Genomic DNA, 14,003 nt, shown 5'->3' with positions numbered 1-14,003 from the left:
TAAAGGCTCCAAACAAGTTCATGAATTTTAATTCTGTCTCTGGTCTACCTGCTTCAGCAGGTTTCCACTTGGCTGGCAGACACATCCAAGCATCAACTGCTGCAACCTGCTCCAAAGGACCACGAGCTCTAGACTTGCGGAAGGCTGATATGGTGTGGACCAGTCCAACCAAACGTAATTGTTCCCTGTCTCCACAGTCAGGTCAGATGACCACATGCTTCTGATAAATACCCCATTGCCTGGGTTTCCTCCTTACCTTTGACTGGCCTCTCAGTCTCCCTGGGCTCTGACCACCTGTGCCCCATTTCAACTTGAAGCACCTATAGAAGAGCATCATCCCTGCTCCCCTTCCAAACAGGCTAAAAGGCTAAGTTACAGGTAGACCCCCTGGCATAGGGGGCAAATTGGCTAACCTAATGCCCACTGATATACCAGGAAACTGGATCCAATATTGTCAATGAATAGATTTATTAACTAAAATGGTTCTGCAATAGGGTAAGACACTTGACCTTCTTTATGCAGAACCAAAGAGGTATTATATGCCATTAAGAAATTATTTCTATATAATCATTCAGGATTATAATCTGGCTGTACTCAAAGATCAAAACTACAGGGATAAACTTTACTTAGCCCCTTGCATGTTTTCAGGGTTGAACTTTAAAAAAGTAACTAGAAACAAAGTTTGTCTATTCAGATATGGATCTTCTGAGGCCTAGCAGGCAAAGACTGATGTTGTTGCCCTGAGACCTCTGCCTTCAATGACCATGGAGGACCCTGGGGTGGCCGTCTTGGCAGCCAGTAGGTAAGTCCCTGTCACTTTCTTTTTTTTTTTTTTTTTTAAAGATTTATTTATTTATTATGTATTGAGTGTTCTGCCTGCCTGTGTCCCTGCAGGCCAGAAGAGGGCACCAGATCTCATTACAAGTGGTTGTAAGCCACCATATGGTTGCTGGGAATTGAACTCAGGACCTCTGGAAGAATAGTCGGTGTTCTTAACCACTGAGCCATCTCTCCAGCCCCCCACCCTGTCACTTTCAATTGCTAAATCAGGTAACATTTATCCTCCTCAGATCTCTGATGCCATTTGAGAACCAGGCTTTGCTTCAGATGCCTTCTCAGGCCTCATTCTCTTAGGGCTAATACTGCTCTCAGTATCTTCTGGTGAATTAGATAAAAAGAAGCAGCTTTAAGGTTTGCTGATATGAAGATAGGAAAGCTGTCTCATTACTGTTCACTTACATATTCTTCTCAGATCTGATGTTTAGGGAAGCCTCCCTCCTCCTTCACTCACTCAACCACTTCCTTTCAGAAAATTTCCTCCGGTTACAGATTTAAAGATGTGTTTCACTGGGCTGAAACCAGGCCCTAAAAAATGTCCGTACCTTTTAACCCAAAGCCGTAGCCTTTTGCTATGACATCAAGTTGTAAATCTGTTCCAGTTGTTCTACACACTTACAGGTTCCTGCATAGGTCCACCCCTCCTGCCAGACTTGTGCCAAGACCAACCCTCAGGGGCTCTTCAGATACACCTCTAGCCCCTGCACCAGAGCCCAACCACCAATTGAGGATGCCCACTGGGAGAATACTGACAGGTTAACTTCACCCACATGCCCACTAATAAAAACTGTTATCTCCCAATTCGTTGATACTTTTTACAGGATGACTAGAAGCATTTCCACCTCCAGAGAAAGAGCAGAGGTGATAGCTCCTGTACTCCTAATTTGGTGCTTTCCCCCGAGCTCCTGGAACATCGCTGCTGCAATGTTCTCAGCTCCTTCAAGGAACAGACCCCAGAGGACTCCAGGATGATGCTTCTTCATTCACACCTCCTGCTATGAGTGACCCTGACTCCCAACTTCTCCCTCCCACTTCACCCCCAAATCAGCAGGAAGCAGTCTCGAGAATTCAGCACCCTTGTTCTCCCACTCGCTATCCATAACTCACCTTTTTATAATAATTAAAACAGAAGAATGTTGGTATTCTGACCCGCCCCTTGGAGACCTGCCCAGCATTCTGACGTCATCTTAAGTTAAAGCCCCCTTAAGGGGAAAAAACCCTCCCCCTCTCTCTCTCCCCCGCCTTTCCAGAGAGGTAGTGCACACCTCTTCTCTCTCTCCTTCCCTCCATTCCCTCTTCTCTCTCGCTAAACCCCAAAATAAACATGCCACATGGATAATGCATCTACTATGTAACTTGCCTGCGTGGCATATCTCACCCGCAGTGGGGCACTTTTGTCCAACCCACCATGGCCTCCCACTCCGTTATCATAACACCCTTACCCTCAAATTCTAGCTATTTACAGTAGAGTTTAATAAACAAATCTTTGAGCGGGAGTTCATTTGAGTTGTAGTTAGTGGCACAATGAAGTGGTCTCGCCTTTAATCGAAGGCCTTGGAAAAAAGATTTCATTCCCTTCATCACAGCATCCCATGCAAATGCCGGAAGAGCAGAGACACACACACTGGCAGTGGTAACAGAATGTGCATTCTGGTGCTCACTGAAACAATGGAATGACAACAATTTCAAACACTGTAAAAGACTCCTCCCTTAAGGGAGAAAACCACCAGAAAGAATCTGAATGTATTTCTTATGCAATCAAGTCTCACGAATGCAGATTTCTGAGCTTATGCATCTTTCACCGATAGTGAGATCATGAAGAAGGTTCAAATCCAAATGACACTGGTTAGAGGTGAGCATGGGGAGTGCACGTGGCCTTCACAGGGCGTGCTCTGAGGAGATAAACTGCCTCAGATAACACTGAGCACAAAGCCTTGTATGACGGTGTGTGCCTGTGACCCCAGCACTCAGACAGGTGAGTGAGGCAAGAGGATGCTTTGTGTCCGAAGTCAGACTGGGCTACAGAATAATGCTGTGTCTTACCCCACCCCACTCCACCCAATCCAACCCAAAGAAGTCTGCATGGCCAAAAGGTTTTACTGGTGACAACATGTAAAGGAAAAGGAAAACTTAGAAATGTTCTCAGAAATAGGTCATTAAGTCATAGGAAAGGGCCCAGGAAGAACCTTCTCAAATATGACTGCTGTTTCTGCAGTCACAAAAGCACTCTAGGCAGTGATGTCCTCTGCTTTATATCCATCCCTTACCACTTGTCCCTATAACAAGACTCAAAAGTGGAGCAGATACTAATGCTGGGTATAATTCAACTTCCTCTGAATTTGAATGAAGGCATAAAATAATTTGGTAAAGCTAACCCATGTGAGAGGGTGAACTGCCACCTTGACAAAGGCTAGACTAGAGTGATTAGGGAAGAGGGATAATGCTGAGAACAGTGCAGATGATGGAGACCTGGCCAGTGAAATTTCAGAGGGAAGCAAAGATTCTATTTGGTCCATTTATGTGATATTTTAGATTAAGAATCTGTAGAAGTCAGGCAGTGGTGGCGCACCCCTTTAGTCCCATCACTTGGGAGGCAGAGGCAGGTGGATCTCTATGAGTGTGAGGCCAGCCTGGACTACAGAGGTAGCTCCAGGACAGCCAGGACTACACAAAGAAACCCTGTCTCGAACAAAACGGAACAGACAAGGCATGTGTAGAAATCAGAGAGATGGCTCAGTGAGCAAAGTGTGACGACTGCAATCCAATCCCTGGGACCTACATGGTGGAGAAGAGAGCTGGCTGCTGCAGGTTCTGTCTGATATCCACATAGTGCATCCTCATATAAAATAAATAAAATGGGGAAAATATTTTAAAATATTTCATTAAAAAAGGAATCTGTGGAAATAAAACCTTCACTTTGCTGGGAGAATCCAAACCTGGGAAGTATTTTTTTTTAGGGTCAGCACACAGAAGCTGAAGTTAAGAGCTAGCTGAGGCTGTTGCTCAAGCTAGGAGTGGGACTTGGCAATTTAAGAGTCCTTCCAGTTGGAACTGGTTTTGAAGTCATGAAGGGGTCACGGAGGGCAGCTTCAGCTTTGCACCATGGAGGACACGGTGAAGGTACAGCCCAGGGTCAGTGGAGACCCAGGCAGTCTGGACCAATGGGACCACCAGCAGGGCCACAGCAGCTGTGGAGGAGCGCTGACTTGAGCACAGGAGACAGCTGTGCGTACAGTGGACGGCGGGAAGACCGTCTGGGGCCCGGAAATCATGAGTGGATCCTCAAACTCTGGCACCCAGGCTTACAGCTGTTGGACCTTGGTTCTTCCTTCTTGAATTACAAAGTATTTACTTTTTTATTTTAAAGAAGCCACAGTTGAAAGACTGGAATTTTACAGAGACTTAGGAATTAAAAAGAAAATTGGATATTTTAAAGATACTATAGATATTTTGGGAGACTTTGGATATTTTAGAGAGGCTTGAACTTTGAAAGAGACTGTAGATGTTTTAAAGAAATTGAATCTTTAATAAAAGTGTTTGATTTTTTTTTCTCCCCGAGACAGGGTTTCTCTGTGTAGCTTTGCGCCTTTCCTGGATCTCGCTCTGTAGACCAGGCTGGCCTCAAACTCACAAAGATCCGCCTGCCTCTGCCTCCCAAGTGCTGGAATTAAAGGCGTGCGCCACCACTGCCCAGCTAAGTGTCTGAATTTTTAAAGACTCTGGGGTTTCTGACATTATATTGTTTTATACTATCGTATTAATATTAGCATGGCATTTTGGGATAACAAGAATAAAAGGTTACGGCTTAGTAAGTGGTGTGCTTGTGTGTCAAGTTGGCAAGGGGTCAAGTGTGCTGGCTAATTTTTACGTCAACTTGACACAGGCTAGCTAAGTCATCTGGAAAGAGGTAACATTAATTGAGGAAATGTCCCATCAGACTGACTTGTAGGTAAGCCTGTGGTGCACACTCTTGATTGACAACTGATGTGCGCAGGCCCAGCTCACTATAGGCAGTGCCCCCCCAGGCTGGTGGTCCTGGGTGCTATGAGAAAGCAGACTCAGAAGCTATGAGGAACAAGCTAGTAAGTGGCACTCATCCATGGCTTTGGCTCCAGTTCCTGCCTCCAGGTGCCTGCCCTCACTTCCTTGGATGATGGACTATGAGCTGTAAACCAGAAATAAACCCTTTCCTTCTCAAGCTGCTTTGGGTCGCAGTGTTTGAGACCCTTGCTGTGCTGCCCTGTGTCTGGACACTGCTGCAGTCTTCTTTTTGGGCAGCAGGCTTCCTTCCACATTCAGGCCTTTAGGGAAGACTATGCCCACATTTTTTCAGCATGCACATTTTATAACTTTACATTCCACAGCAAGGCTTTATGGCAGTACCTTTCTGTACAAGAACAGAGATCTGAAGGTTTAGATATTTATTTAGCTTCTGCCCCTACAGCCCTTGTAACTCCCAGATCTGTCCACAAAAATCTTCTCTATCTGGTGTCAAATCTGGAGGCCTTCAGGGATAATGAAGTGATACTAGGATTCAGTTCATTATCAGCTGTAAGAAAACAGACTGATGCTCAATCAACATGGAAAGCTAACGCCTATCTTTCTTTTGTTTGGCAATAGTAAAGAATGTTGTCTCTATTTCATTTTTAAATTTCTTTTTAAGACAGGATTTCTCTGAGTAGTGCTGGCTGTCCTGGAACTCACTGTGTAGACCAGGCTGGCCTTGAACTCACAGAAATCTGCCTGCCTCTGCCTCCCAAATGCTAGGAGCTGGGATTCAAGGTGTGTGCTACCATTGCTGGGCTCTATTTCCTTTAAAAACCTGAGAAATCCTACCTGGGCATCATGACACATGCCTTTAATCCCAGCAAGGAGGCAAAGGCAGAGCAAATTCCAGGCCAGCGAGGGCTACACAGAAAAATCCTTTCCTGAAAAACAAAAACAAACAAAAAACAAACTTAGAAATCTTAAGGAAGCCCTGAGGCCCAGTGACTCATCCTCAGAGCCCTGCAGCTGCAGCACTGTGGACATTAAATAGGCTGGAAGGGTACAGGCCAGCGGCATGCTGTCTGAACCCACACGTCTAAGAGCTGCTCTTGCCTTAGGGAGTCAGCACGTGCATCTCATGTGGAAGAACAGGACAAAGTCCATTCACAAAATGCGATTTAACACTAGGAAAGAGGGAAGTCTTTTTTCTTTTCCCTGAAAGATTAGGAATTGCAGGATTTTTGGTTCTCATATTCACTTAAGATTTTGACAGAATTTTTGTCTGTTTTTAAAGGCAATACATACAAAATCATAGTAAAAGTTATACAAACACACCCTTAGAACACGTAGCAAGAAACATCCAGCAGTTACAAGAAACTGGAGCTGCTAAACCTGGCAACAGAAGCACCCCCCACCCCCACCCCCACCTTATGTCTTATGTTAAGCTGACCAGGCCCAGATTCCCAAAAGACCTTTTTAGATGTGGAAAGCACACACTGGGACCAGCAAGCAGTTCTTTTGAACTGCACAAGATAAGGAGCCCAGAGATGGGTCTCAAAAGAAGACCTTATACTCAGTACATGCTGCAGACAAAGGGGCAGTCAGAACACAGGCTAACGACCAATCTACGCTGGCCAGCCCTGAACCGACCACACTAGTACATCCCAAATTTGATCTGTATAGGCCTCCCACTTTAACCAGTACAGGGCAGGACTCAGATTCAGAATATACTGACCTTCAAAAGCCAGGGAGACAATCTTTTAGAAAAGAGGAGGAGAAGATGATGTCAAATTACCTAATGTTGGAGAATACCCTGTATGAATAGGAAATGTCCTTTCTATCATCAAACACACACACACACACACACACACACACACGTACTATAACAATATCACCCATGCCAATTTTCTAAGAAAGGGCAGATACCGCTCCTCCATGGCTCTCTTAGGTACTCAGGACAAGCAGCTTCATCTTCTTCCTGACCCGTGTGTGACAAGTGTCTCATGGATGAGTGAGAATGGGGCGTAGGCTAGGAAAGTTCTGGCTCTCAAGGTCCCACTCTGCAAGAGTGCCGCTTATGGCACATAGCACGTACAGGTCTCTGGCCAAGGACTAATTTGGTTTCCCTGGCTTTCTTTTGAGGACATCTACACATGCTTTATAAGAATCACACTCAGTAACCATGTATCACTCACTCATTTTCTGGGTGGGTAGATGTAATTTTGATTAAGTACCTCTATTCTGCTCACTGGGAAACTCAAACCCACAGTTCCAAGGACTTTTGGTCAATGACTCAGAAGTATAAAAAATTGTACCTGTCATCAATAGAGTCCACCTTCTCCTGGATGCGATCTGAGTTGATGTTTCCATCGCTCACCAGCCTTCTGCCCGTCTCCACAACAGCATTGATCTTCTCCTCGTTGGCATCCATGGTGGTCATGAAGTCCTCTTGTTTTTTAATAGCTGCTTCAGCTCCTTCCAGGGTGGTGGGCATTTCAGTATGAGCCAAAACATACTCCTTGTTTTAAAAGAAAAAAAAAAAAAAAAAAACAACCCAGAATGACATGACATATTTACAAAGAACTTTTCCCTAAGTGGTAAATGTTATAAATTGGTTTCCAACAATAAGCAAAGCTCAGTCTGTTGGCTCTAAGAGTCCTCGCATGTTCACAAAGGAATCAGCTGCATTCCCTCTATATTCTCTGATACTCCTGATGTTGGCAGCCATCTTCAGCTGCTTTTATTATTATTGTTTTTTTAAACTCTCTTCTTTGCTTTGTATGCTTGGGTGAAATTCTTGATATTTCTAGAAAAATAACTCCCCCAAACTTGTTCACTATACTCTTTAAATTCAGTTAGCACCTCACAGAATGTTGCCAAATTAAATGGCGTGATCTGAGGACCTACTACAACAGTAACTGCAATAGAACTATCCTTTGCAAGGCCAAACAGCTTCCTCAGAAAATTTCCATTTGAGGTCCTTATGTCATGAGGGATTTCAATGCCATTAAGAGTCCTGGGGGCGGGGCTTTTCAAAATAATACATCTAGTTTCATACAGGCATGGTGTAAACCTGTGGCTTAGCGAAATTTCAAACATCAGTCAGGGCCTGATTCAAAAGGAAGGAAGCCAAGGCCAAATCGAGTATTACCTGGTTATTAAGGAAAGCTTCAGCTTGTTTCGTGTCCCGAAGGAACTGCTGGTAGGCATGGGACTGGGAGAGAAGATTCTGTCTGTTCTCCCACATTTTGTGGAGCTCATTCCAGCCAGTGTCTAAGGCCTGCAACCGCTGCCGCAGAAACATGTACTGGGCATCAGTCTGTCCCTGGGTGACCATCTCACCCATGTCCCTCATCTTCTGGTAGTCTTCCTCATAATTGTCAATCTCATTTTTGATGTTCTCATGCTGTGTGAGAAGCTTCTCTGCCTCAGTCAGGGTGTTGGGCATATCCTCAGAGGCAATAGCAGTCTGGGTCCTGGAGAGCCAAGACTGGAAGTCATCCAAGTCCCGCAGGAACTGCTGCAGTTTGCTGGCCTCCCCCAGGGAGGCCTCGCGGTTCTTCAGGGTTGTCTTCATTTCCTCCCACACATCACTGATCTCGGCCAGCCGAGACAGGATGGCTTGAGCCTGGTCAGGGTGCTCAGACTCCAGCTTCTCGGCTTCTTTCTGCAGGTCGCTCAGCTTCGCCTCAATGGCCACCAAGTCTCGTTCCATGCCAGTCAGCTTGCGCTGCAGGGCCATGACACCTGCCAGGTCGTTGCCAAGGTCTTGGGTAGACTCAATGACCTTGGTCTTTTCCCGGATCCAGGACTTGGTTTCGTTACACTCGAGGTGGTAGTTCTGGATGCTCAGGGCAGACAGCAGAGCTTCCTTTTTCCTGTCCACCAGCTCTCTGAACTGACTCCACCTGTGAACGTACAGAGCAGCATAAAGAGGGAGGACAAATCTATGGCGGGTATTGGAATGAACAGTGAGAGTTGAAGCTGCCTCACTTTTTTCCTTCCTTCTTCCTGACTAAATGCTTTCATTTGTTTGTTTTTAAGTCATGACCCAGTAAACATCCGTCAAATGGCTCAATGCAATATAGTGAACAGTTACAATTCATCTGTCCCACAGGGTCTAGTAATTCTTATCTGCTGTATTCATCACACACATTTTAAAACTGCTCTGAAGGAACATTTCCCAAATTGACTGTAACCTACTCAAAAATGTCTGTTTAACAGACAAGTGAGAACAGGACAAAGGTCTTCCCTGATAACGGAGGCCTTTTCCAGCTTCACCAGAACCTGCTCTAGACTTCATTTAAAAGGGACAACACAGGTTCTATCTTGCTGTCTTCTACCATACTGGGTACAGGTCACCAAGGCTCTAACTTCAATTTGGGGAGAAGTAAGGGCTGGGTGACTTGACTCATGTCCTGAATGATGTTACTTCACCCTAAAAGCCTGTTCTTGCAAAACATGGCTGCGAATACATGGAAAAGCAGATGCCAATGTCATGACATCTGTGCTGCAAGGCCAGTGACCTGAGCAGGAAGTTCCTGGTAACAGAGCTGGGCAAGTGCCCCACCCTCCCCAGACTCAAAGGGGCAGCGGGCACACTGCTGAAGCCATGCGTACCTCGTGTTGAGTTTGTCCTGCTGAGCTCTGATTTCCTTCTCACTGGGGTGGCCACTGTGCATCAGCTGCCGAGCGATCTGGTTCACCACAGCAACCCGGGAAGCCTGGTTGTTCATTTCGGGTTCTAGGCTCTCAAATCTAAAGAATGCAATTCAACAGGGTAGTGACTTCCATGACCACTGGTTACATGTGTCGGTCTACATCCTTTACACCCAGGTAGTAACTTCAGCTTACCTGTGCTGGATGACTTCCAGGTCTTCCAGCTTCTCTGGGATCTGCATGTTGTTGAGCCACTGTTCCTTCTCATCAATCCAGAGCTCGCAGGCATCGGCCTCGCTGAACATCTTGTACAGGGCCAGGGTGTCCTGCAGAGCCTGCTTCCTTAGCCGCGTTAGCTCTGCCACCTCCTTGTAGCGCTCCTCAATTCCTGCCAGGCGGCCCCTCACATCTGGAGACACTGCATGTGCCTGGGGAAGGGCACTGGCTTGCTCATGCAGTGTGTCAATAGTGGGCCTGTAGTTGGTGATCTCTTCTGCTACATCTTTATGCTTCTTGACCAGAGACTGTGTGGAGTACTCATCATGGCCCACGTCATTGCTGGAGACGATCTTGAGGATATCTAGCATCCAAGCGTCGATGTCGTCAGCATCAGCCTGGAACTGGTGCAGTAACGAAGCCTCCTCTAGGCGCTTCTTACGGATGGCTGAGAGCTGCTCCAGGTTGGCCCACTGCTCCCGGATGTAAATGATTCTTTCACGGATCTTTTCTGATCCAAAGTGTTCCTCTGCAATCATGTCTTCACCTTCTTTGATGGCCTGCTCAAAGTGGCCACTACGACCACTCATCTCATCCTCAAATGCCCGGTGCTTGCTCAGCAGGCGCACAACACTGGTCAAGTCTTTCCCATAATCATCAGAGGACAGGATTTTCTCCTTCTCCCGTATCCAGCCTTCCTCTTCTGCCATCTCCCAGAAAAACTTCCAGAGGCGACGGGACTCTTCCAGGCGAGCCCTCCGCTCTGCGGCCAGCTGACAAAGCTCTTGATAGCAGAACTCCATGTGGGCAACACGGTCTCGGATGACCTGGGGGTCGCAGGGCTTGTAGCCTGTCCGAACACCAAGGAAAGAATGCTGAGTATCTGAGCAAGTTTCCAATAGCTTCCTCCTCATCTGCAGACCATGTTCAAGCTTGGTTACAGGTTTAGGTCTAAGCAGTGCTGTGTAAAAGGCAGCAGGATACTTCCTGAGATCCCAACTTGTTGTGGAATATTTGTTTAACCGTGTAAAACATTTGTCTAACTATATAAACAAGTGTTGTTTTACCTTTGCCTATCTAAGGCACCGGACTGGTCTCATAAAAAGCTGAATGGCCAATATTGAGAGAGGGAGAAAGAAAAGGAGACAACAGGGAGAGGCGAGAAGCCAGCCAGACACGGAAGAAGCAGGAAAGTAGGACATACAGAATGAAAAGAAGGTAAAAAGCCCAGAGACAAAATGTAGGTGAACAGGAAGATTAAATTAAGTTGAAATAGCTAGTGAGGCAAGCCTAAGCTAAGGTAAAGCACTCATAATTAGTAAGTCTCTGTGTCATTATTTGGGAGTTGGTTGATGGCCCAAAGAAAATGCCAACTATACTGACTAGAACAGGAAGAAGGGGCTATGCCATGCACTGCTCTTTTGGCCTAACTGTAGACAAAGATCACTTATAAATCAAGGAAGCACATGAATCACATGAAAGAAGGCAGCTGTGTGTGGTGATATTCTATTTGTACTCTAACAAATGAAACTTGCCTGGGGATCAGAGGGCAAAGCCAGTCACTATATTAAACACAGAGGTCAGGCAGTGATAGCACATGCCTGTAATGCTAGCATTTGGGAGGCAGAGATTCATCTGGATCTCTGTGAGTTCAAGGCCACAAGGGGAACTGAGACAGGCATGGTGACACATACCTTTAATCCCAGCACTAGTCAACCATAGAGGTCTGTACAGACAGACAGGAAGTGATAGAGCTGGGTGGAAAAAGGAAGTGATGTAGCTGGGCAAAGAGAGGAAGTAAGATGGCAGGGCACAGAAAGGATATAGATGTGAGTATACAGGAAGTAGCTCTCTTGGGCTGAGGATTTCCGAGTGGTAAGAACTTGTGGCTGGCTTGTTCTATCCCTCTGATCTTTCAGGTTTCACCCCAATATCTGGCTCCGGGTTTTATTAATAAGACCGCTTGGCAATTCATGTTACAGCTGTGTTTACTTGGTTCTTAAGAAGCAAGGCCCAACAATCCTTCTAAACATCCTCTAAACAGCATGTGACCAGGTGTCAAAGCTGTGAGCTCCTCGAGTAGTCATAGTAGGCTGTTGGTACACATCTTTACTGAATATAGACTGGCAGCATTTTTCCTGCTAGATGCCAAAGTTCTCAAAACTAAGCAGCATCTGAATAGCTAAGGAAAACGTATGTATTTCAGAAAAAGAGACAGTGCCAAGTATTCAAAAAAAAAAAAAAAAAAAAAACCAACAACAACAAACCACTGTGCTGCACACATTATAACCTGGATGCAGAATTCCTCCCAGAAACCTACAATGTTTGGTGCTAAACTTCCAAGTGTCATGATTTAAAACAAAATTTTATGCCCTTATTTATTCCTAGGATGAGAGGAAACCATTTTTGCTTTCTTACATAGCTGTCTCTGAAATGTGCAGTAACAAGTTCCTCAAAAATAAAATTTTTACCTTCAAAGGAAAAAAAAAAGGGGGTTGGGGATTTAGCTCAGTGGTAGAGTGCTTGCTTGCCTAGCAAGCGCAAGGCCCTGGGTTCGGTCCTCAGCTGCGAATTAAAAAAAAAAAATTTAATTTTGGTGTAGTGACTTACAAGTCCTGTTGCCACACACAAGGTGTGTACTCCATTGTCAAGGAGATAATTTGGAATAGTCCATTCTTACCTTCCCCATCTGTTGCAAATTTCTGGGCAGAGGCATTCACACCTCTTACACGCTCTGCTTGGATTGCAATGTCTGCTTCAACCAAGGCATGCTTCTGTAACAAGTCTTCTACACCAAGCAAGTGTTTGCCATAGTCTTGAGATAGCAATAGCACCTGTGCACAAAGGTCAACAGAAATGACATGTGTGACTACAGCTTTGATTTCAGTGCACCATCACCTCTGAGCAAGCAGAGTCAGCATTCTCCATGTACCCTCCCTCTGGCTTGCCACTGGCCATCTTTGGACAAGACAATGCCAAGTTAAGTCAGAATAAAACAAATAGGAGATCTAAATCAGGAGAGACACAATAACTAAGGACCATCCACCTTGGCAAAAGCAAAAGAAATTCACATTAAAAAGCACAGAACAGAAAGGGGACATCCCCCACAGGAGCGTATTGACATGTCTTTATGCTAGCTATGTAATCAACAGGAGAGTCCACTTAAAAGCTTGTACACCACATCTTTAACCAGTAAGGAGACCACAGTAAGGTACCACATCTATAACCAATAAGGAGACCACAGTCAGGTGCCACATCTTTAACCAGTAAGGAGACCACAGTCAGGTACCACATCTTTAACCAGTAAGGAGACTATGGTTAGGTACCACATTATCATTTTGAAACTCACTGAAATTTTCTTGTTCTTCATTCAACTTGCCAATTTTTCTCCCATCTACCATTTCACATCGCCCCACATAAAATTTCTATTTTATTCTTAAGATTTCTCAGAAAACTATATTAACTGAATTATAGTGTGCATATCATGATTTATAAAATGAAAATCACTTTTTGGTTAACTTTATGAACATTTCTTTTTTAAAAGGTCAAAGATCAAACCTTAGAACACTGTAAGTGTGGGACGACAGCAGAGGGAATTGACAGTTATCAGCTGACCCTGTCCCTCTGTCACCACAGAGCAAAAGGTAAGACACAGGTGAAGACTGACGTTCAGAAACAGAGCTCTCTTATGTAAGGAGTGCAGTATTCTGAGAGAAAAGAGAACTGTCTAAACACTGTTCTCTTCTGTTCTCAAGGATAAAAGCCTTTCCGCTTAAGAACTGCCAAATAAAGATGGCGCCCTGCAGTTTGCATCAGAAGACACCAACAGGCACAGGGCTGTGGGGCTGTGGCATGACGTCACTGCCAGCAACAGAGTTTGAGAAGCACAAAGCAGCACGGCAACCCAGCCTCCTGCCAACTGCACCGCTTCACCACACTCCCACCTTCTCAAGCATTAGTCCATAAGAGGATGAAGAAGGGTGGTCCAAAGCAGATAAAGCACAACAGCACTAAAGATCTGAATCCCGGCTTCCCAGCTCATGGCCTGAGCTCACCGTCACCCTCCCCATCTGCATGCATAGTCCTCAACAGTATTACTAGTACACAGAAAGATCAAGTCAACAGTGAGGAAAAAAAAAATCACAATTTGTTCTCTACACTGGAATATATTTAAGATAGATCTAAGTCACCGCAACAGATCTTGGCTATGAAGTGGTCTCTATTACAACTTTTCCACAGGGCTCATCTCATTTAGCTTGTGAGCGTGTAAGCAATGTAGCCTCACTCTGGCTTTACAAAGGGCC

The 14,003-nt window shown here is 45.3% G+C and overlaps 1 protein-coding gene across 2 annotated transcripts in view; it reads right to left on the bottom strand.

Annotated features, from left to right (window-relative positions):
- Sptbn1 (spectrin beta, non-erythrocytic 1) overlaps window positions 1–14,003 on the bottom strand; it is a 177,178-nt gene that overhangs the window by 35,475 nt on the left and 127,700 nt on the right. For both annotated transcript variants that reach the window (XM_052734569.1, XM_052734571.1), the window contains exons 13-17: window positions 12,380–12,533; window positions 9,679–10,549; window positions 9,445–9,582; window positions 7,976–8,732; window positions 7,140–7,342 (exon numbers count right to left, since the gene is read on the bottom strand). In XM_052734569.1, the coding sequence (XP_052590529.1) occupies window positions 7,140–7,342; window positions 7,976–8,732; window positions 9,445–9,582; window positions 9,679–10,549; window positions 12,380–12,533 (2,123 nt within the window). The remainder of the gene's footprint in view (window positions 1–7,139; window positions 7,343–7,975; window positions 8,733–9,444; window positions 9,583–9,678; window positions 10,550–12,379; window positions 12,534–14,003) is intronic.

This window comes from Peromyscus californicus, unplaced genomic scaffold (assembly GCF_007827085.1).
Source record: "Peromyscus californicus insignis strain IS unplaced genomic scaffold, ASM782708v3 Scaffold_13__1_contigs__length_99412109, whole genome shotgun sequence".
NCBI classification, from domain to species: domain Eukaryota; kingdom Metazoa; phylum Chordata; class Mammalia; order Rodentia; family Cricetidae; genus Peromyscus; species Peromyscus californicus.
This window is presented reverse-complemented; position numbering and strand designations above follow the sequence as displayed.